This window comes from Sapajus apella, unplaced genomic scaffold (assembly GCF_009761245.1).
Source record: "Sapajus apella isolate SASKATOON/1434 unplaced genomic scaffold, GSC_monkey_1.0 scaffold47, whole genome shotgun sequence".
NCBI lineage: Eukaryota > Metazoa > Chordata > Mammalia > Primates > Cebidae > Sapajus > Sapajus apella.
The window spans coordinates 438,632-461,255 of NW_022436987.1; the positions used below are offsets into that span (position 1 = coordinate 438,632).

Sequence of the window (22,624 nt, forward strand, 5' to 3'; positions counted from 1 at the left end):
AAGTGAATGAATAGCCTTGCTTGAGCATATAGTCAGCAAATGTTAAAGAGGGGAATTTCAATTGACTGAGAAATTCCCATTAGGGAAAGAAGAATCAAATGGAAATAATAAAATATTCTCACAAACAGTCATGAAAAAAATTCGAGTCCACAAATCAGGAAATAAATATTAATTAAAATAAGGAGCCAGGAAGAACATATAGCCCAAAAGTTAAGGAATAATCCCCACTCAAGACAGAACCAGGAAGAAAGACTTCCAGCCTAGTAGTTACCTGAAAGACTGAGCCTGGGCCTCTTACTCAGTTTCTGCTCACCTAGAATTGTAGCACAGCTTCCTGAGTACACACAAACCCTTAAGAATCAAATCTGTCCTTACTGTTCTTCATGGGCTAGCATGTACATAGGGTCCTGAGTGAGAAGTCTGGGGGTCCAATGATTAAAGTGATTTTGAGTCACGGTACCTCAAACATTAAAGAAAAAATTACTTATGATGCTTAAAGAACAGTAAGAAAATCTTTATTAAGGGAGAGTATAATGATATTTACAGGAGTTTTTTGTAGGGGAGAGAGATTGGGCTCAACTCTAAATCAACAGTGAAAGGTAAGAATTTATGGCCAAGCAGTAAAGGTAGGGGCACAGGTTATTGAATAGAAAATTATTAAGAGGAAATATCAAGAGTAGGGAACATTTTAGCTCAACTGACATAGTCTGTTTCGTGTTGCTATAAAGGAATATCTCAGTCTGGGTATTTTGTAGCAAAATAGGTTTATTTGGCTCACAGTTCTGCAGGCTGTACAAGAAACATGACACCAATACCTAGTTCTGATGAGATCCTCAGTAAACCTCCACTCACGGTGGAAGGGGAAAAGGGAGAAGGCATCACACAGAAGGAGGAAGGAAACAAGATAAAAGGAAAGAGGAAGAAGTAGCCAGGCTCTTTTCTAACAGTTCCTCCAATCTCATAGGAACAAAGAGTGAGAAATAACTCAGTTCTGCAAGAACGGCATCATGCCCTTCATGAGGGATTCACCCACATGACCCAAACACCTCCACACTAGGCCAAATCTACAACATTGGGGGTTAAATTTTAACATGAGATTTGGAGGGGACATATGTCCAAAGTATATAATTGACCTAACAGGATTCTTGCTAATAGAAAGCCAGGATTATCAGACATCAAGTGGGAATAGTAGAATATGAGGAACTCAATTGGACATCTCGAGTAATCAGATATGTAGGGGGAGGGGCTTTGGTTAAACTGATCTAGCATGACTCTTGCTAAAACTGAACAATATGAAGCTGAATATGAAGGCCAAGGACAAGTTGAGAAGAGATTTCAGAGGAATCTGGGTAGAGGAGAGTCTTTGTTGTTAGGTAAAATTCCCATTGAAATGTCAAAGACAGGAATCTGTCACCTTAGAAGACGACATTTGAATGCTCAGGAAGGAAATATTAAATTAAATAAACAAGTAAATAAAGACAATATTTATTTTATTTTTGTAAACTTTTCACATATGCACGTTAGCTTGTTTGAATGGTTTCATGTGCAATAGTGTCATTGCCCATCTTATTTTAGTTCCTAAGTACATGTACATAACTCAAAGATGTCGAAAATATGTGTTGAAAAGAAGTATTTTAAATAAAAAAGTAGTCTTTGATCACCTCAGATCACTGTCCAGTTGTCATGTAATTATATACCATTAATATTCAAATTAACCTATAGAATATTCTTTTAATCATTATGAAAATGACAAGAATATATTGTGTTCACAGGAGAGGTAAAGCAAGCTGCATAACAGTGAAACCCGGGAATACATTTTAATTACATCAGAGCCTCAAGCCTAAACACTGAACCAACAGAATTGCAAGTTTGATTCTTTAATCCTAATAAACATATTGAGAAATTATATTGTAAAGTGGTTAACATAGAATGTTTCCTTATTGATCTATTCTGCTTGTTTTCTTGACGTTGACATTGGGCATTCACGTAGTTACTCATCTCCTTCAGCTTTTCTTCTGGCACAGTTTTTGTAAAACAAGATTTCTTATCCGCTGGCTCTTCACACAGTATACAAAGGGGTTCATCAATGGAGGCACCAGCAGGAAAACGTCAGCTATGAGGATCCTAATGACTGGGAAACTGTGTTTGGCAAACCGGTAGATGACAGCTAGGGAGATAATGGGCACATAGAAGATGAGCACAGCACAGACGTGGGAAACACATGTATCGAGGACCTTGAGCCTTTCCTTTTGTGATGCTATGTTCAACACTGCTTTCAGTATCAACATGTAGGACGTGAAAATAAATGTCAAGTCTAGGATGGCTGTGAGAGCCACAAATAAGCCATAGATGATGTTGACCTTGTTGTCAGAGCAGGCCAGTTTCATCACATCTTGATGGAGGCAATAGGATTGGGACAGTAGGTTCTTCTTGCAGTATTTTAGATGTTTTAGAGTGAAAGGAAAGGGGAGGATCAACAAAACATTTTTGAGAGAAAAAGCAAGCCCAATTTGAATGACTCTGGCACTGGTGAGGATGGAAGTATATCTCAGAGGGTTGCAGATGGCAATAAAGCGATCAAAGGACATTATAAGAAGTACAGATGACTCCATAGCTGAGAATCCATGAATGAAAAACTCTTGAGCAATACAGACATCAAGGGAAATTCCTGGAGCATTGAACAGAAAAATCCTTAACATGGTAGGGAGAGAGGAGAGGGATAGTCCTAGGTCAGAGAAAGCCAACATGGAGAGAAAATAGTACATGGGCTCATGCAAAGAAGGCTCTGTTTTTATAAAAAATAGAATGGTACAATTCCCCAGGATGGTAACAGTGTACATGAGACATATGGGGATAGAGATCCAAATGTTGGCATGTTCCATGCCTGGGATCCCAACCAAGTAGAAAACAGAGTTTTCCATTTCAGAGGTATTGCAAATGGACATCCCAGTGTGTGAGGGAAAAGATGAGAAGCTCAGAAGAGGTGTTCTGTAGAAGTAATAAGCAGATTGGCTCAAATGCCTGGCTCAGTCCTATTGAACTCATTAAGGTCTTATAACACCAGGTATATAGACATAATTCTTAGACACAAACCTAAAAGGAGAAATAAATAGGTAGAATCAACTAAAAACAAACTGGGAGAGAAATAATGCAAATTGATATCAAAATCTAATTTTAAAATAGATACAGATTAGAACAGATACAAGTCCTATACAAGGGCTACTGATCAACTGAGGTAATTATATAGACAAATATTATCTAAGTCAAAGACTTGAGACTCCTGCTTTTTAATATAAATATTGCAATATATGTCCTGTTTATGAATTTGTTTAAAATTTCTGTCATAAAAATTTAGCTGTAAAAGAATTTGTTTAAAATTTTGTTAAAAATTTATAACAATTTCTTTAAAAGTTCAAAGCATTTACAAAAAATTCAGAAAAAGAGACATATATGTAGTGTCTTCTATGTAAATATAGGTTTTCTTTTCCTTTCCTTAAATCTTCTTTTATAATTCTCAAAAATATGTTGTTATTTTTATAGAGGATTTTACCAAATTTATTTTTAGATCATTATGATTTTATTGCTTTTGTTTACAGAATCATTCATCCTGTATTATTTTCTATTGTTCTTACTGATTACTGATCACATAGAGAAACAACGTAAATTTTTGTTGTCAAAGCCTATCACTCAATGCTCTTCTTTCTCTTTTTGTTTCTTTCCTTGCTACCAAAGATTTCTGAATGCTTCTGCATTGTCTTCTTAACTCGTTATACGCCTTTGTAAAGAAATTCTAGGAAGGATTTGTATGTGGCACATATACATCGTGAAATATTATACAACCATAAAAGGAATAAGATCATGTCCTTTGCAGGGACATGGATGGATCTGGAAGCCGTTATCTTCAGCAAACAGATACAGGAACAGAAAACCAAACACCGCTGTTCTCACTTATAAGTGGGAGCTGAACAAAGAGAATATATGGGCACAGGGAGAAGAAAAACACACACTGGGCCTTGTCAGGGGTTGAGGTGGAGGAGGGAGAGTATTAGGACAAGTAGCTAATGCATGCTGGGCTGAATACCTAGGTGATGGGTTGATAGGTGCAGCAAAGCATCCTGGCACACGTATGAAACAAACCTGCACGTCCTGCACATGTACCCCAGAACTTAAAATAAAATAACATTTTTTAAAAAAAATGCCTAGGAAATTCTGGATTAAATAAGAAATTATATGCAACAAACAAACAAAACACAATAAAGAAAATCAGGCAAGTGTTAAAATAATATTTGCCTAGAGTTTAGAAGATCCTTACACAAAATCAGAAGAGGGCAATGAATAAATTTTTATTACTGTGACTAATACCAGTATGATGGCTGTCTGCCTTAAACACTAATCCAGTTGTGTCAAGCGGCCCAACTACCAACCGAGGGCTGTATCTGTTAAGCCTAGGGTCCCCTAACTCCCAAGTGTTGCTTCCGTTGTTAATCTGAAAGAAATGAGATTGAGTCTTCAATGGAAAACTGAAGATGTGTTCTAACAGGGCTTGCGAGATTGTTATTTGCTTATTTGATCCGTATGACTGAATAGAGTTATTGGAGGTTCTTTCCCTCCAGGACAGAGGTTCAGAGTGTACTTATTGTTAAAATTGTTAAGCTAAGTGAATTGTTTGAGAAGAATTGGCACTTTTGCTGCTTGGGACCCTTCTGCCTGGCTTGTGTACGAAACATAGCCAGTTCAGGCCTCACTCTCTCAGCTTTCTCTGTCACTGACATCATCTCCCTTTCATGCAGTTCCTCCTGTGGATATATGAAGACACCGTTCCTCTTTTGATTTCCCCCCAAAATATTCTCTACCAACCATTCTCCCAAAACTTTAGGTTGCCAAGATGTTGGTATTGTTTTTGGCATATAGTAACTGCTTTAATATCTCTGAATCATTTAACCAATGTACACATTTTAAAATCTGAGTTTTAAATCTCTTCATATTCAACCCAGCTAATAACTTTAAACTCATACCAGCCATCTTTTTATTATTTTTTTATTTTTTTGAGACAGAGTTTTGCTCTTGTCATCCAGGCTGTAGTGCAGTGGTGCAATCTTGGCTCACTGCAACCTCTGCTTCCTGAGTTCAAGAGATTCTCCTGTCTCAGCCTCACAAGCAGCTGGGATTACAGGCACCCGCCACAACGCCCAGATAATTTTTTTTTTTTTGTAGAGATAGGGTTTCACCATGTTGGTCAGGGTGGTCTCAAACTTCTGACCTCAGGTGATCCACCTGCCTTGGCCTCCCGAAATGCTGGGATTACAGGCGTAAGCCACTGCACCTGGCCACCAACCCTGTTAATAGTATAAAAAAGTATTTCGTAATCAGTCAGGAAAAGTAGGGTATAAAATTTTCTTTCTTTAGAAAATGCCATTCATTTCTGGAAGAAAATTATTTTGCTTTAAAATATGTTACTTTTAGAGACTCTAAAGGAAAATAGAACACCACACAGTTGTCTAGTTTATAAAAATGCAAAAAAGTTGAAGTAACAGACATGGAATGCCTTTAAAAAACGAAGTTAAAATAAAACCTGAAAACCATCATTCTCAGCAAACTGACACAAGAACAGAAAATCAAACACCACATATTCTCACTCATAGGTGGGTGTTGAACAATGAGAACATATGGACACAGGGAAGGGAGCATCACACAGTGGGGTCTGTGGGGGGGAACCAGGGGAGGGACAGTAGGGGGTGGGGAGTTGGGGAGGGTTAATGTGGGGAGAAATGCCAGATATATAGGTGATAGGGAGAAAGGCAGCAAACCACATTACCATGTATGTACCTATGCAACAATCCTGCATGTTCTCCACATGTACCCCAAAGCCTAAAGCGCAATAAAAAATATTTTTAAAATTAAAAAATAAAAATCGTTCAATATTTATATGGAAGTTTTTAAATGAGGTTATCATGTTCTTTATATTAATAGTATAATGATGTTTAATGTTGTCAGGATGGTGTTATGAAGATTATTTCAAACCTCGAGTATATGTTGAAATGGAAGCAAGCATTAAATGGTAAAATCGTAACAGCTTATTAAGGATAAAATACCCATCTTAATGCTCTTGATTAACGAGACTTACAATTGGAACATCAGGGTTTTCAGGTACTTACAAAGATCATACTTGGTCTATACTTCTAGGTAAAAAGGAGTTGAACCCAGGATAAAGCCACTCCAATCCAAGCTGCAAGGCACATGTATTGATCTTGCAGGTCTGACCCTAGTCCATCTACCCTGGTGCCTTTTTAGTGGAACAAAGGCCTCTGAGGATGACAACTCAGGAAGCAAGACCCCGAGGGATTAAAAAACCCACAGGTTTCTTTTTGTCCCCCACAGGTGAGTTTTAAATAACAGTGGACTCAAAAATAATCTGCTGAATTGCTATTCTGCATATAAATTAGCCATTGAGGGTTAATATCCTATGAGACCTGCCCAGCTTTATTCAACAGAATTTATTTCTCTTTCACCTGCAGTTATAGCTTCTCCTTGAGAAGTGTTCACTATTTACTTTCCTAGGTCATTATGTTTCTGCCACTATAATTGAGTATTTAGATTCACTTTTGCTACTAGTTTATAAATGTAATTTTTATCTTATAAAGTGAAAGTTATTATTCTTCTCATGCTTAAGAGCATCTGAATTTATTTTTAGAGGCCAGTCTATGTATATTCTTTGTTCATTTTTTTAATACATATATTTTTACTGTGATATAATATAAAGATTTCTTGCTTTTGTGTTACTCATATTTGTCTTTGATGATGTTGCAGGTTGAATTCCTTTTGAAATAAACATTGAGCTAAACATTTGTGTGCAGAAGTTTATTGAAAGTGTTTCTATGTTAAACGGCTATGAGGGAAAAATGGAAGTCGAACTAGCGGAAAGGGAAATTAAATTCCATTCAATTGTTAGAAAAGCTACATTTAATTTTGCAGAGATCTCTAGGACTAAAATGATCCCATCCAACTTCAGAATTGTCCTGAATTGGAGGAAAGGGCTGGGCCTTTTTTAACCACCTATTGACTAGCCATTGGATGTGGTCTTTCCATGGGAGGGGCTATGACTTTGGCTAAAGTGACTCTATTCAGAAGAAAGAAATCCTCAAGAAGGACTCAAATGATACCTGTCAGCTATAACACTCTCACTAGAGGAATGAGTGCTTCCGGCCTGGCAGAATAGGAAGATCCAGGGGATACACCAAGCACCAGCTGCAGTTCAACCATTGCACACTTTCACCTAAAAACTTCAGTAATAAATTCTGAAAGCAGATTTATCAGAATTCATATAGGCCTTTTTTGTCCATTCAGAAGTGACAGGTGAACTGTTAGTGTGATGATTCAAAGTCTACACTGCAGCTGTCCTGAGGCTCCAACTGCAATATACTATTCCTCTCCTCTGCTATCCAGCTTAGATTCCTGTACTCTTTGCTAGAACTTCATCCTTGCCCACTATAAACTTCTCAAACTGTGGCTTTTGCATGTGTCCATTGATATGGTAGGCTTTGTGTCCCCACCCAAATCTCATCTTGAATTGAGGTGTCCAGGTGTCCAGGGAAAGACCTGCTGAGAAGTGGGTTTCCCCCATGCTGTTTTTATGATAGTGAGTGATTTCTCATGAGATCTTATGGTTTTATTCCCCTTCACTTTCTTCACTTACTCTTGCCTGACATCACATAAGATGATTCTTTGCTTCTCTTTTGCCTTCCACCATGATTGTAAGTTTCCCAACGCCTAACCAGTCATGCAGAACTGTGAGTCAATTAAACTTCTTTCCTTTATAATTTACTCAGTCTCTGGTACCTCTTTATAATAGTGCAAAGTTGGACAAATACATCCATTTACCATAAAAGTAGGGCAAGAAGGGTAAAGGGATGCCAAGGGATCACCTAACAGTAAGCACATCCTTACTTGGCTACATTGAGTGCCGGCACTTCTGAGTAATTCTGATTATTAAAGTAATTATTTTCTTTACTTACTGGCATCTTAGAATGACATGGCACCATCTTTAATAGTAATAAAATTACATGTCTTTGGTATAATATTTTTACCTCTGGAACCAGGATCTGTAAACCAACGGTGTCCAGAATAGTGGGAATAAAAACACTGGTTCTTGGAGTGGGTAAATGGAAGTGATGGTTAGTAATGACAATACTATTTCCATTACTAGATCTATGTTTTTTTCATATTAAAAAAAGTAACACGATGAGTATTGATTTGGTTGTATACTGTGTCCTGGAAGATGTGGTCACATCATCTCATGTATCATCATTGAGCTGACACTTCGGCTCAGTGTAATTTCATTTCTCTGTCAGACCATCAACATCTAGGTGGTGCAGTTTGAGAAAGATCAAAAGGATCACATTGTTAGAGTCTCACCTACCAGAATTTCTTTGCTGAAACTTGGGTCCGTTGGTCAGAATTGAGGTTCTATGGCTTCCTATATCAGTGTCAATGATGCTCTTTGGAAAGAAAATTGACAACTGGAGATCAGTAAGATGTAGGTAGTCATATGCAAGATATGAAAGCCAGAGCCTTTCTAGTTAAAAAATAACAATAAGCTATTATCTCTTCAAGCCAACGGCACAGAAAGTTACTAATCCATGTCAGAACAGAATTTTCAGAAACTGAACTTCAGACATAGTTAAACATCCAGCCAATACAAGTTAGGCCAGTATCAAAGTCCCAGCAGTGAAAACCTAGGGCATCAGTAATATGCAGAGTTTAATATCCAATCAATCCTATCACTGATTCATGGAACAGGGAAACCCTGACAGATAGATTTAAGAATTCTTACTTCCTCAGACATCTTCTGAAACTTCTGGTTATGCAGAAGTTGCCTATTCCTCCTTACTAAGAGTTTGAATCTACTCTCTTCCCCAGTTCTGGCAAATAATCCAGAGGTCTCAGCCCATGAAGGCAACATGTGCCTCTCTCAGGTCCTACCTTCACTTATTTTCTGACCAGCAGGCCATAAATTAGGGATAATTGGCAGCATAAACAGATGGTGAGGTGTTGGGTCTGATGAGAGAAGAAAAGGACTACACCCTAAAGAAGTTATGAGAATAAGATAGCATCTACTAGCAAGATCTGACAAGTATGATACACTGAGCTTGCTTAGTCCAAGAGGTTAGAAAATGAAATTATATAGAAAAGGGTATATGACTTGTGAGTACTTTCACAAAATATAGAATTTAATATCCAGCATTAACCTTAAGACATGGAACAAACATTTTGTGGAAATTGCTCTCAGAAGCATGTAGAAAGGGGCATCCATCCATAGGAGCACTCTATGATGTTCTCATGACAGTGCATGTCTCAGTATGAGTATCTCTATTGGTAAGCACTGTATGACATATATGCAGGTATGCACACAAACACACCTATATGTTTTATAAAAATTACACATGCTTATATTTTTAAAAATCAAACAGTATAAAGATTTAAGGAAAGAAACAACAATTCTTTGCCTCTCCTTTGCCATCTTCAGTACACTCCCTAAAGGAAACAATTTTGAGTTGTTTAAATTTCTTATTTTATAAATTTTGCCAGTAGTAATAACATTCAACTTTAAAAATAAAATATAAAATCTGGTATCTATTATTATTATTATTATTATTTGGGCTCTGACATACATGTGCACATCCTGCATCCTGCAGGATTGTTGCATAGGTACATACATGCCATGGTGATTTGCTGCCTCCATCCCCCTGCCTCCCCCACTCCGGCCCCATCACCTATATCTGGCATTTCTCCCAGTGTTATCCCTCCCCATCCTCCTCACCCACCCACTGTCCCTTCCCTCCCCTCCACTCCGACATCTAGCCCAGTGAGTGTTGTTCTCTTCCCTGTGCCCAAGTGTTCTCATTGTTCATCACCCACCTATGAGTGAAAACATGTGGTGTTTGGTTTTCTGTTCTTGTATCAGTTTGCTGAGAATGAAACTTTCCAGTTAAATTCACAGGTCTTTATTCCTTACATTGCCAATATCTTCTGCCTCATAACCACTTAAAAAGTATGATTTGGATCAGCAACATTGGCATCACCTAGGATCTTGTTAGAAATTTAGAATATTTGACCCATCCAAGACCTGTTGAATTAGAATCTGCATTTTTATTAATATCCACAGGTGATTTATATGCATGTTATATTTTCAGAAACACTTACACTTTCAACACATTTTTTCTCTTATCTGCAGCTGAATCATTAATAAGTCACTCGTTTGCTTTCTTAGTTAAGCTGGCTTTCAGCACTCGGCACTCATGTATTTGAGTGCTGGGTCAGGCTTACAGGTGGCTGCTCATCTGTGCCAGCCATATCAGATTGCATGGGACATACTGGGAGTTCCAGAAGCAGCATTAGAGAGGACTGTGTCACCATGAGAAGGGGAGTCTCATGAAAAGTGGAAGTCTAGTCCAGTGATCAAATGTTCTGCCTTCAGAATAAAATACTCTTTGTTAATAACTTCTATATATCACTTTGAGCAGTGTGACCACCCAAATGACAATCGAATGAGTCAAAACCTCATTTTCTTAACTACAAGATGAGTACAATAAAACACTTACTTTGCAAGTAGTTGTGTTGATGAAGAAAGAAAGTACATCCTTGACACAGTGTATGTGCTCAATAGCTTGTTACAATGATCACTTGCACTGTGTTGAGTGATTTGAATTATATGCTCACGTGTATCACTAGTTTCTTAAGTATTCACACACTCACTTCTGATTTCATCACTAGGTATGAGATTTTTTTTACTGAACACTTTTATTCATTTAATGAATAATGGGTTCCTTCTAAGTTCCAAAACCTGTGCTACATGTATTACTGCAACTTGACGTTACTGTCATTAGTGAACCTACAGTGTTATGTATGGGCCTGTAAATATGAAGACTTCTTTATATTTCTTTGCTTTTTTCAATTTGTTGGTCAATTTGTCAACTAACAAATAAAAATTGTATATATTTATTGTGTACAGAATATTTTGAAATTTCAGGAGGGTTTCATTTATCAACAATTCTACAATAGAACCTCAAGAACACATCTGAGTGACTGAAGAACTATGCTCTATGGGAGGTTCTCTGGTCACCTTCCTTCAATGGGATAGGGAGATTTAACCTGATTTTTAACCATCCTGAAGAAGCCTACGTTCAGAATGCCAGAGAAAATGTGAGAGACTCAGGGAATTTTTTTTATTTTCTCTTCTTTCAAATCTGCTATGCGTTTTGAATAAGTTTTATTAGCATTTCACATCATTTCTTTCATTGTGACTCCACTGAGCTTAGGTTTTTGAATTTATTCAGAACATTAAACATATATTGATGATATTATTGATGAAGATCTGCTGGTAATGATAAGCAGCATGCCTCACTTAATACATAATCTGACTTAAAAGTTAGATTAAATATTAATATATTTGTCATTTCCATGGAAAGAGTTTTATATTTCCTAAACCCTGGTTTATTAATCTTTGAAATGAGAATCTAATGAGGCCTATATAATCATGACATTTTAATGAACAAACTCATATTTTACAAAGTTGATAGAGATTATCGGGAATAACCGTCTCTATACCATATTTGTCTAACAATAAACAACCTTGTTTCCATAGGCAGTCTTAAATCCATCTTGCCTTTTTCAGATTAACCACACTCTGTTTTCCAAGTTTATCACAAATATCTTGTTTTATTAATTCTTCTTGTTGATGTTCCATTGTTTACCTGTGTTCTGTTATATAGCACACACATGACAATAACATCAGCAAAATGATTATTTATATGCTCATTTGACCACATACATTATGATTTATATTACAGTCCTATATTCCTTATGGTGAAATGGGTGCTGCTTTTGGTACCTTATTAATCTATATTTTTATTTTCTTTATTCACTGAATTCGTATTTATTTTCATAGAGGTTTAATGGTATGATGTATGAATCTTAAGTATACAGCTTAGTGAATTTCAAAAAGTGAATATATTTGTATTACCCAGATGTCAGTCAAGAAATAGACATTTCATTCCCAGGGAAATTTCCACTGTGCTCCTTTAGCAACAATTCTATCATGACAGAAGCAACAATTATACTCATTGCTTTCTATAAATTAGCTTTCCCTGTTCTTGAGCCTCATATAGGACTACCATTTGGTTTCCCGCATCTTTAATTCAACATGTTTTTAATGTTGTCTGTTTTGTTGCGTGTGTCAGTAACTTGCTCTCTGCTGCTGTTGAGTAGTAGCCGTCTATCTGTCTATCTATCTCTCATCTATCTGTTGACCTGCCTCCACATATATATCATGTTGTTTACTTCCGTTGATGAATTATTTTGTTATTAGATTTGAAACTTAATTTTTTCTACTCATTAATAGTGCGACTTTGGCATGTTCTTTCACCTCTTTGAGTCTCATTGCTTTAACCTATAAAATTTTTATACTGTATTTTAATCTATACCAAAGGTATAAAATACAAAATTGCTTTATAATAAGCCCTCAATTATTGTACATTTTAACAAATTATTTCATTATCTTCCAATTTGTTACTTTTATTTTTATTTTGTATTTTTCTTGGAGATAGGATCTTACCCTTTTGTCAAAACTAGAATGCAGTGGCTTGATCACGGATCAGTGCAGCCTTGACTTCCCAAGCTCAAATGATCCTCCCATCTCAGCCTCCTGAGTAGCTGGGACAACAAGTGAGCATGACCATGCCCAGTTTGTTTGTTTGTTTATTTATTTATTTGAGATGGAGTCTCACTCTGTTGTCCACACTGGAGTGCAGCAGTGGCACAATCTCGGCTCACTGCAACCTCCATCTCCTGGGTTCAAGTGATTCTCCTGCCTCAGCCTCCCAAGTAGCTGAGAATACAGGCATGCACCACCATGGCTGGCTAATTTTTTTTGTATTTTCTGTAGAGACTGGATTTCACTATGTTGGCCAGACTGGTCTCGAACTACTGACCTCATGTGATCCTCCTGCCTCGGCCTCTGAAAGTGCTGGAATTATAGGCTTGAGCCACCGCGCCTGGCCCAGTTGATTTTTTAAAAAACTGTTTTGGAGAAACGGAGTCTTCCTGTGTTTCCAAGACTGGTCTCAAATTTCAGGGCTCAAAGAATCCTCCTGCTTCTGCCTCCAAAAGCAGTAGGATTACAGGCATAAGCCACCATGCCCTGACAGTTTCCATTCTTAAAACCTGCTGTTTGGTTTTGTTTTCATCATGGGGCATCTAGAAGCTGTGGGGTTAGTCAGAAGTAATAAAACCTTTCCTATCCTATTTATTTTCTACCAGATTTCCACTCTATGCAGGGTCATTTCATGCCATCTGGTTTATTTGGAGGAACCGTCAGGGATAAGTCAGAGAGAAGAAAAGTGTCCTGGCAAATCCTGTACTCTGAGAACTGGTGCAGCAGGTAGACTTGTGGTTTCTAGAAGACGAACTCCTGGAGGATAAATGGAACTCCATCTGTCTCCTCTGTGTCTTCCTTATGTGAGAGAGGGGTTCAGGTCTGGGAACCCATAAAGTGCTCAATAAATGCAGGCTTAATTCATTTCTCCTAATGTCCCCAGGTCTTTGTCTCTGCTTAATTTCTGTATCTCTGTGAATGCAATAATAATTATAAGGCAGGTCTTATTAATTGTGACTTACAGTGTACCAAGCCAAGTTCAATCTCTGCTACCATATTATGTGAATATGATTAATTTTCCTAATTTACAGAGAAAGAGGCTTTATATTGTTAAATAATGTGCTTGAAGTATAACAGCTTTTAAGTAGCAGAGTTAAGATCCATTTCCAGAGTAGTGTGATTTCTTTTCTTTTCTTTTCTCTCTCTCTCTCTCTCTTTTTTTTTTCTTTTGAGATAGAGTTTTGCTCTTGTTACCCAGGCTGGAGTGCAATGCATGATCTCAGCTCACTGAAACCAGGAAAATTCAAGCAATTCTCTTGCCTCAGCCTCCCGAGTAGCTGGGATTACAGGTGCCTGCCACCACGCCTGGCTAATTTCTTCAATTTTTATTAAAGACCGGGTTTCACCATGTTGATCAGGCTGGTCCTGAACTCTTGACCTCAGGTAATCCACCCACCTCAGCCTCCAAAGCACTGGGATTGTAGACGTGAGCTATTGCACCTGGCCCAGTTGTGTGATTTCTAAGGCAATGAGCTGAAATATTTTACTATGAGATATATATGTATATGTATCTATACATATACATCTATAGATGTGTGTGTGTATAACTTATTATCAGTGCTTTGTTTTCTTCAGCAAATAGCTATTAACTGTCTCTTTCTGTGTTTTTCTGGATCTCTTACATAGATATTGGAGATTTTCATAATCTGATCTGGATCTTTATTACAGCTGACATTATTTGTTTCCCTTGATTTTATTCTTTTTTCTCTTTTTAGCTTCTGGAGCAAGATTGTATGTCTCTGACCGGTAAAGTAATTATTCTATAGATAAATCTATAATGAGTTGTTCACACACCTCCTGTTTCTTGCTTTTTTCTCCATTTTAAAAAATGATGCCCCCTATACTCTGAGACTGACCTGTATTTCCTTAACCAAGCCTGTGGCCTGGGATGCTGAAGACCATCAGGTGTGAATTGAGAGTAAAAATAAATCCCATGGCTGCTTTTGTCACCCTTGCATGCTGGTCACTCTGCCCTCAGCAGGTATGGACAATGACGACATTTGCAGATTCAAAGAAAGGGCAAACTGGCAGGGTGAGTCATTGGATGTTGCTGGCACAGCTATAAAGGTCCGGTGGCCCAAGTTGGGTACATGAATTCAGGCAGTGGGACAAATGAGTGTTTGCCATGCAGCTCGCCATCTTAAGAGTTACTGTCTTCTTGCCCTGGTGTTTCACCATTCCAGTGCCCCCTGATACAGATCATAAAGGATGGGACTTTGTTAAGGTAGGTGAACTACTCAGGATCACATTATTACATGATGACCATTGTGGGCTCTTATTTCATGTGTGTGTGCATGGCATAATGATAAATAATATTATATATGAAAACACTTTATTCAATCTATGTGTTCACTTTTCTCTTCTAATTTTAAGAAAAATTTTAAATTTTTATAGCCTTTAAAAGTAATTTTGGGCCCCAGGCATTGTGCCTTCTGTGCCTAATTCAGCCCCATTACTGAGCTTTCACTCTCTTTGTCTTCTATATGGCATAGAGTGAACACTCCAGCATATGGGTCTCTGAGCCTGCTAGGTAGTGAGAGATCAGGGGAGATAATTCAAATGAATTAATGTGACTTTCATATTGACTGAGTAATCTCCCAATCAGTCTACCATACACTGTCAATTTCTTAAAAAATTATGAATTGTTCCAAATTGTTTAAGCATCCAAAATACCTAAACATTGTTAAAACTGCTTGCAGTCATGTATTTTGTAATTGTACAGGAACCTAGTCAAATTTCCTCCTAATGCTTATCCAGAAAAATTCAAAAAGTCATTTGCTTCTGAGTGCCCAGCTCAGCTGATAATAAAACAAAGGCATAAAAATGCAGTGATATAATTGAAAAAAAGAAGCAATCAATAGGTTTACATCAAGTACTATCGTAAGCATTGTGGAATAGATCAAGCTGCATCAGACATGAGCATTGCCCTTAAACTCTTTTGAGTCCAGCTAGGCTTCAAATGTAAATAGAGAAAGCCTAATTACAATACAATGTGCTTCTTTTTTATATACATATAGACGTTTAGATTTAATACAGTAGACTGGCAGAAAAATCACTGGAGACAAAGAATAGGAAAGGATGAGCTCTTTAAAAGTAGTTTAATGAAATGGAATGTGTAAATGCAAATAAAATAAGGAATGCAGAACCAGTAAATTTTATGTCCTGGAGTCACTGATTCTGTCCTGATTAAGAAAACCTTCATCAGTCAGAAAGATCAAAGGCCATCTTCCCCTGGCAATTCCCAGGTAATAACTTCATGATGTTTATACTTGGGATTCTCTATCTGAAAACTTGGAAGCGTTGTCTTTTAAACATTTTTACAGCTTATCCAGGTTATTTTTATTCTGTCCCCTATCCCTAATATCATTTCACTGTGGCATGAAGAATCAGGGACGGCTGCCATCCTCTGAGTGAAAACAGGAGACTTAGGAAGGCCAGACTAAGCACCATCCTTCTGAGACCCTCAAAGAAGGCTATGCCCAGGGTAGCTGATATATTGGTCTTCCCTATTGACTTTTAGTGCTCATCCTTCTTGATCTAATTCAGGACTATTTCCATCAGTTTTTCCTGACCAAGAAGGAGTCGCAACTCGAGACACAAACACAGCTCCTGCAACAATTCCATCAGGATGGGACAGGCCTACTTGATATGCAGATGCATGCTATGCTGCACCAGCCCCGCTGTGGGGTGCCTGATGGATCCAACACCTCCATCTCGCCAGGAAGATGCAAGTGGGATAAGTACACTCTGACTTACAGGTGCTTGTTATTAAGGCCTAGAGGATAATAAGTGGGGTGATGACTACAAAGGGCTTTCCACAAGGTCTCTCCTGGGGCACCTCTATTGTCTTCCGCTTTCATTGGCAGCCTGCTCAAAGCCCAAAATCGCCCTCAGAGAAGGCAATACTCCCACATCCTCTTCTAGCTTCCTCCAATCATCTCTTTAGAAAGTGGAGCATAACTGTCAGATGATTTCTTATTACTGATTATTTTCCTTTTCTTCTTTTGTGTTATAATTTAAGTTCTGGGGTACATGTGAAGATCCTGCAGGTTTGTTACGTAGGTATACTCAACTAGTAATACTAAATACACAAACAAACAGGATATTACCAGACTGTATTTGCAGTTTGTAAACCATGCTCATCTCAAGTAGAAAGACCAAAACACAAAACTAGCAACAAAATAATAAAAACAAAACTTTTCAAGACATAGCATAATAAAAACTAATTCGAAAAAACAAAAAGTTAAAAACTGAAAGATGAAAAAAAAAGTAGAGCATAACCACTATCCTGCCCTTTGTTTTGTTGGCACTTTGTTTTCACTATCCTTTTACTTTCTTTTGAATTTTAACGTGTCGATATATGGATGATTCTAAGATACAATTTTGAAAACTTAACTTCTGCCTAGGTTACTCTTTCTATTGGGGATGCTAAATATATTTTAGATATCTAAAGTAAAACAGCACTAAATTACGTAGAATGCTATACATCTTAATTTATGTAGAATACTATACATTTACTTTAATTTAATTTAGTTCACATTGTTTTATTTAATTATTTTTTCCAGAACCATCAGATAGGGCTGTCGTTCTTAGACTTTAGCCTAAGAATAATGTGGGCTATTGTTAAAATTCTTAGAAACCTATATTTGCATGTTTAATTCCTTAAGTTTCTGATTTAGTTAGTCTGGGATTAGCTCAACTTTATAAATAAGCAAAATGAGTCCTAAAACTATTAAATGATTCTCCGCAAAGTAGAATTATTCATATTTATAGCTAGGATAATTCCCATACCTCTGAACTATTCCATTTAGAGATTACTTTCTTCAGGATTATCAATCACCCACAGGATATGAAGCCATCCACAGTGAAAGACAGTATATATAATGCAGTTTCTATCTGGAGCAGTGTGACTACTCTGATATTCCAGCAAGTGCAGAATAAAGACGCAGACATCAAGATTTCTTTCTGGCAGTGGGGTAAGAAATTGACGTGGGAAGAAGGATATGTATATGCCCTGTGTAAAGGACAAAGGGTTTTCATACTTAAATAAAGACCCAGCCCGCATATTCAAGTTTCTGGGAAAGAAAAAATCAGACAAAATCCTAATGCAAAGCAAATCCTGCAACACAGGAGACACTTTTAGTACGTGAAGCAATAAATAAAGAGGTAGTGTTGGCTGCACTGTGAATATTGTGGGGGAATTGCACACTTTCCTTTCAAAAAGATGATGCATAGCTCCTAAATCTAATGAAATGCTATTCAAAGTTGATCCAGTCTACTTGTAAAAACTTGTAAAGTTTAAATTCTCTTTCTCATTTTCCTTATTATTTTGGGAAGAGGTTATTATTATTTCTGTCTAACTTGTAAGCTTGACTCAGTGTCTGCTATCTGTCTGTCTTTCTTTTTACCCTAGATAAGAGAGTAGTAAAATGTTTGACCCACCTTATTTCTCTGTATACATAATGCCTTGGCCCTCTCACACCCCAGTGGTAGACTGATGCACAGTATCCTGTCTCTGAGGTTTACTTAAGACTATTCTGGCCCTTGTTTCTCCCTCCACCCCCACTTTTATCATAGCTTCTGTCATCCACAGACCATGAAGGTTGTTGGCCCTTTGATGGGCCAGGTGGTTTCTTGGGCCATGCCTTTTTACCAGATTCTGGAAATCCTGGAGTTGTCCATTTTGACAAGGATGAACACTGGTCAGCTTCAAACACAAGTAAATTCCTTGTTTTGTGGGAGTGCTAGAACTCTCTGGGAACCTGGGGTTCAGTGTTGATGGTCTCCATTTAGGGATCCAGAGTGGTCAGGGTGAGGTAGAAGATTTGGCTGAGGAAGAGGTCTTCTGTAAGTGGAGAGCAATGGGATCATTTCTGAACACAAATGCACCCATAATAAACACATTGTCAAATTGTGTTTTTTTCTTCTTATCTTTTTGCTTGCATTTATCAACCTCTTAATTCTGTCCATCTGTCTTTTTCCCTTCAAGTTTATCTGTTCAAATATCTTACCATTCTGGTTTCCATTTAGCCTCCTCTTTCACTCCTTGCCCACTTTTGCCTTTTCTGTCTAACATTTGCCCTTTTCTTCTTTTCTGTTTTCTCCTTTTTCTTGGTTCTTTTTCACACACTTTCCGCATTCCCTATACAGAGTTAATGTTATCTTTTTTCTTCTACATTTTTTCAGGATTTAATCTGTTCTCGGTTGCAGCTTATGAGATCGGGCATTCTTTGGGCCTGAAGCACTCTGGGAATCGGAACTCCATAATGTACCCCACTTACTGGTATCACGACCCTAGAACCTTCCACCTCAGTGCCGACGATATCCAAAGGATCTAGCATTTGTATGGTCTGTGCTGCTCAAGGAAGAAAAGGGGGATCTGGGCAGGAAATTCCAACTGAATTTTACTGTTTTTTGTTTGTTGTTTTCTGTTTCCATAGGAGAAAAATGCTCAGCTGGCATGCCCTAATGCTGGCACAGAGGGCTTATTCAGCCGGTCCTTTCAGAAACTTCACTGGAGAATCATAGAACTCAAAGCACCAAAGCAGCCTTGAGGACAGCTAGGACGAAGCCCTAAAGAATGCAACCTAGTCAGGGCAGCTCAATCAACACTCAAAACACTACTGAGCCACAATAAAGATTGTTTTGAAGAGTAACATTTTTTCCTCACAATTTGATATGTCTCAGCATTTACTATGTTCAACCACTGTGATTAGAACAAGAAAGAAGTATATACTACCGTGGAGAACTCTGGCAGAAATGGCCATGGGACTGCAAGAAAAGAAAGCATAAGCTTAGGAATAGACCTTCGCATTTTACTACATAGGTATAATAACATTAATAAATGTTATTTTCTATACTGTATTTAATATGCCAGCTATAGAGACCAATTGGTTTAGTGGCTTTTCTAGTTCTTAGGTATGAGACTTTGGTTAAGTCATTTAACTTCTTTATGACTAACTTTTTACATTTGTTAAATAATTGTCATAACTTTACTATCATAGGGGTAAATTATATAAAATGAATGTAACCACTTTAGTCAGCTTTTGGAAACTCAATTTTAGGCATCATTGATATTATTGTAGAGATATTAGACACAAATTTCTACTGTTCAGTCCACCCTTTGGCTGCTTGTGTTTAGGGAAAGCAATCCTAGATGAAGAGTTGAGAGTGGGTGGGTCAGTACCATGTACTCAAACACAGAGTAGAAGCCGTGAAGAGCTACCACAGGTGTTACAATGAAGGATCATCCCACTCACCTAGCCAGACATAAGCACTTATCTTCCTATTTGGAATCATGACAATTGGGAGGATCTTCTGACACAATGTATTATTCCAATTCAAACAGTGTCCCTGTAGTAATAAAAAGCCTGAAATGAGGAAATTAAATTTTGGGTGGTAAGCTGACGTGAAGACATTCTACCTGAGGATGTAAAACTAGTACCTTAAATATAGTATTCAAAATAGATCAGGAAAGATTGTATTAAGGAGAATCTAAAAAAGGAAAAGAAATAAACAAAAAAAAAAAGACAAAGCCAAGTGAAAGGAATATCTTATAAAGAAAATAGTTTAATGTCAGTGTTTTCATTATCAATGAAAAGCTAATATGATCAGTTCAGTGTAGATACCTTTTGAAAATGAAAATACAAAGAGTATTTGGGACTAATTTCTAAAGAATGCATATTTCTCTGTATAAAATAAAATTTTGAGTTCCAAAGAGCAACTGGAGGAAAGTATATTAGAGAGAAGTGAGCAAAATTGGTCAGAACCCTTTGGGTTATAGGGTATCACAAGATCACAGATATACTTTCTCCTCCTCCATGGTTTGTCTCACCTTGAGACAACCATGTCCCTGAGGCCACATCCTTCCCAGGGCATCCCACATAAAGTGAATGAAGTAAGCAAGAGTGTAAGTCCCTTTGTGGGCCAGAGAGCCACACGGTGTTGGCCAAGACTTTGTCAGGCCTGTTTTGCAGTTTAGCTTTATCCTTTGCCCAACCCTGCTCCTTCCTCTTTACGGGTTTCAATTCCTAACAAGTCCTTTGCATCTAAAACTCTCTCTTTGTATTTGCTTTTGAGAACCTAACATCTGAAAAGTTGACAGTTTGAAAGATCAATGAAACTATGAATCTACTAGAGACTAGTAGTATAAAAAAGAAACTGCATATCAAACCAACATGAGTTATGAGGAAAGCAGATACCATGCGATTACTGCAGACATTGAAAAATTATGAAGGTACTTAGTGAAAAACTTTTAGCCAATAAATATCAAAATGTATATCCAAACTACATATTTCTAGATAAATAAAATTTACAAAAATAGGTAAAGGAATAAGTAGAAAATCTAAACAGTCCTATAAATGTTGGATAATGTCATCCTTAATTACATCTCTCCACAACTAGTTTTAAAGCTGACAGAGAAAAACTGAATTGTCTGTAAGGATTAACTAGCAAACCTATAATTAAAACTACCCTGGGATGGCCATTTAATTTATAAATATATAAAATACCAGGAAATGCAAAATCTCCCTGGGGAGAACAGAAAGAATATTTCTCAAGGTATTTTAGAGCTTTGCTAATCTCATAGCAAAGCATGACAAAGACATTATTGTAAAGAAAATTTCAGGGTGCACTTACTGATGAACATTGATGTCAAAATCCTAAACAAAATATTTGCAAATCAATTCTGGTAATCAATAAGGAAAAGACAATGGCATTCTCAACTTGAGTTTATTCCAGAAAGACAATTTTAATATTTGAAAATTAATCAATATAATCACATTAATAGGATATTAAATAAAAATAATATGGCCGATCAAAACATGAATTTCAATAAACCTAAAATAATTTTGTAAGATTCAGCATCTATTTTTGACAAAAACTCTTATCACTTGAGCAATAGAAGATGACCGCATTCTCTCATAAAAGCAGATACAAAAAATCTTAGCAAACATGCTTAATGGTAAAATGTTTGATAACCACACCTGTGATATCTGCAAAAAGAAGATAAAACAATTTTTATCCCTTCTTACTCAACTGCACTGTAGACCTTATCCAATGCAAAAAAGCAACACATATAGAGAAAGATAATGAAGATTTTAAATAAGAGGAAGAGAAACTGACATTACTTGTGGAGGTGTGATTTGGTACAAAATAAGCCCTAATGAGACTACAGATCACTTATTAAAAATAAAAAATAAGTTTAGCAGTTTTTCTGAAAAAAGACAATTGACTTTATTTTATCAGTCCCAAAGATTTAGAAAAAAATAATTAATCATGCTATTGACATTAGCACAATTGAATGTCAAGTAAATGAGAATAAACCTAGTATAAAATGTGTAATCTCCAAACAGACAAGTATACAATAATATTGAAAAAAATAAAGACTTTAAGTAATTGAAGTCCTGTTCTTGGATTAGACATCTTTTTTCTAAACATTTAAATTCTCCCCAAATTGATCTATAGATTCAATATGTTTTCAATAATAGTCCCAATATATATCTTGGTAGAAATGGATAATCTGTTTCCAAAATTATAAATAAATGCAAAGAGGTAGGATAACCAATATATAAGGAAAAAACTGTGTTGGGGAATCGTGCCTCATACCAAGCACTGGGGAAGTAGCAATGAACTAGATAGTGGCTTTTGCCTTTAAAGTGCTTAGTATGGCTCCTTGAACCCTGTTGCTTAATAAATGCTTAATAAGCACACAACAAATAAACAACTCTGTTCAGTGAAATGTAAAAAACACCTTATAATGGAAAGACTTATCATTGTACTTCATCACCATTGTTCTGTACAATGCCCCCAATTAAAGCTGAAATTTCAGTATTCTTCTGGGCCAAAGTAATTATCATGAATTTACTTTCTTACACTCATTTGAGAAGAGAAAACCATTACATTTGAAAAAAGAAC

At 36.9% G+C, this 22,624-nt stretch overlaps 2 protein-coding genes across 2 annotated transcripts; one reads left to right on the plus strand and one right to left on the minus strand.

Annotated features, from left to right (window-relative positions):
- Positions 1-2,003: 2,003 nt before the first annotated feature.
- Positions 2,004-2,948, minus strand: LOC116525293 (olfactory receptor 51A4-like). Its single transcript, XM_032241094.1, has one exon. It carries the CDS (start codon positions 2,943-2,945, stop codon positions 2,004-2,006), a length of 942 nt encoding a protein of 313 aa, XP_032096985.1. The 5' UTR covers positions 2,946-2,948.
- Positions 2,949-14,825: 11,877 nt separating this feature from the next.
- On the plus strand, positions 14,826-19,047 carry MMP26 (matrix metallopeptidase 26). Its single transcript, XM_032241095.1, has 5 exons — positions 14,826-14,933; positions 16,256-16,467; positions 17,537-17,685; positions 18,303-18,428; positions 18,896-19,047. Exons 1-5 carry the CDS (start codon positions 14,835-14,837, stop codon positions 19,045-19,047), a joined length of 738 nt encoding a protein of 245 aa, XP_032096986.1. The 5' UTR covers positions 14,826-14,834.
- Positions 19,048-22,624: the final 3,577 nt, after the last annotated feature.

What these genes read in the sequence shown, in the direction of transcription:
- LOC116525293 (XM_032241094.1), bottom strand. Translation starts at nt 2,945, where the DNA reads ATGTCCATTTGCAATACCTCTGAAATGGAAAACTCTGTTTTCTACTTG.
- MMP26 (XM_032241095.1), top strand. Translation starts at nt 14,835, where the DNA reads ATGCAGCTCGCCATCTTAAGAGTTACTGTCTTCTTGCCCTGGTGTTTC. An exon ending in AAGTACACTCTGACTTACAG is followed by an intron (nt 16,468 to 17,536) that starts GTGCTTGTTATT and finishes TACTTTCTTCAG; the next exon opens with GATTATCAATCACCCACAGG. An exon ending in GATTTCTTTCTGGCAGTGGG is followed by an intron (nt 17,686 to 18,302) that starts GTAAGAAATTGA and finishes TGTCATCCACAG; the next exon opens with ACCATGAAGGTTGTTGGCCC.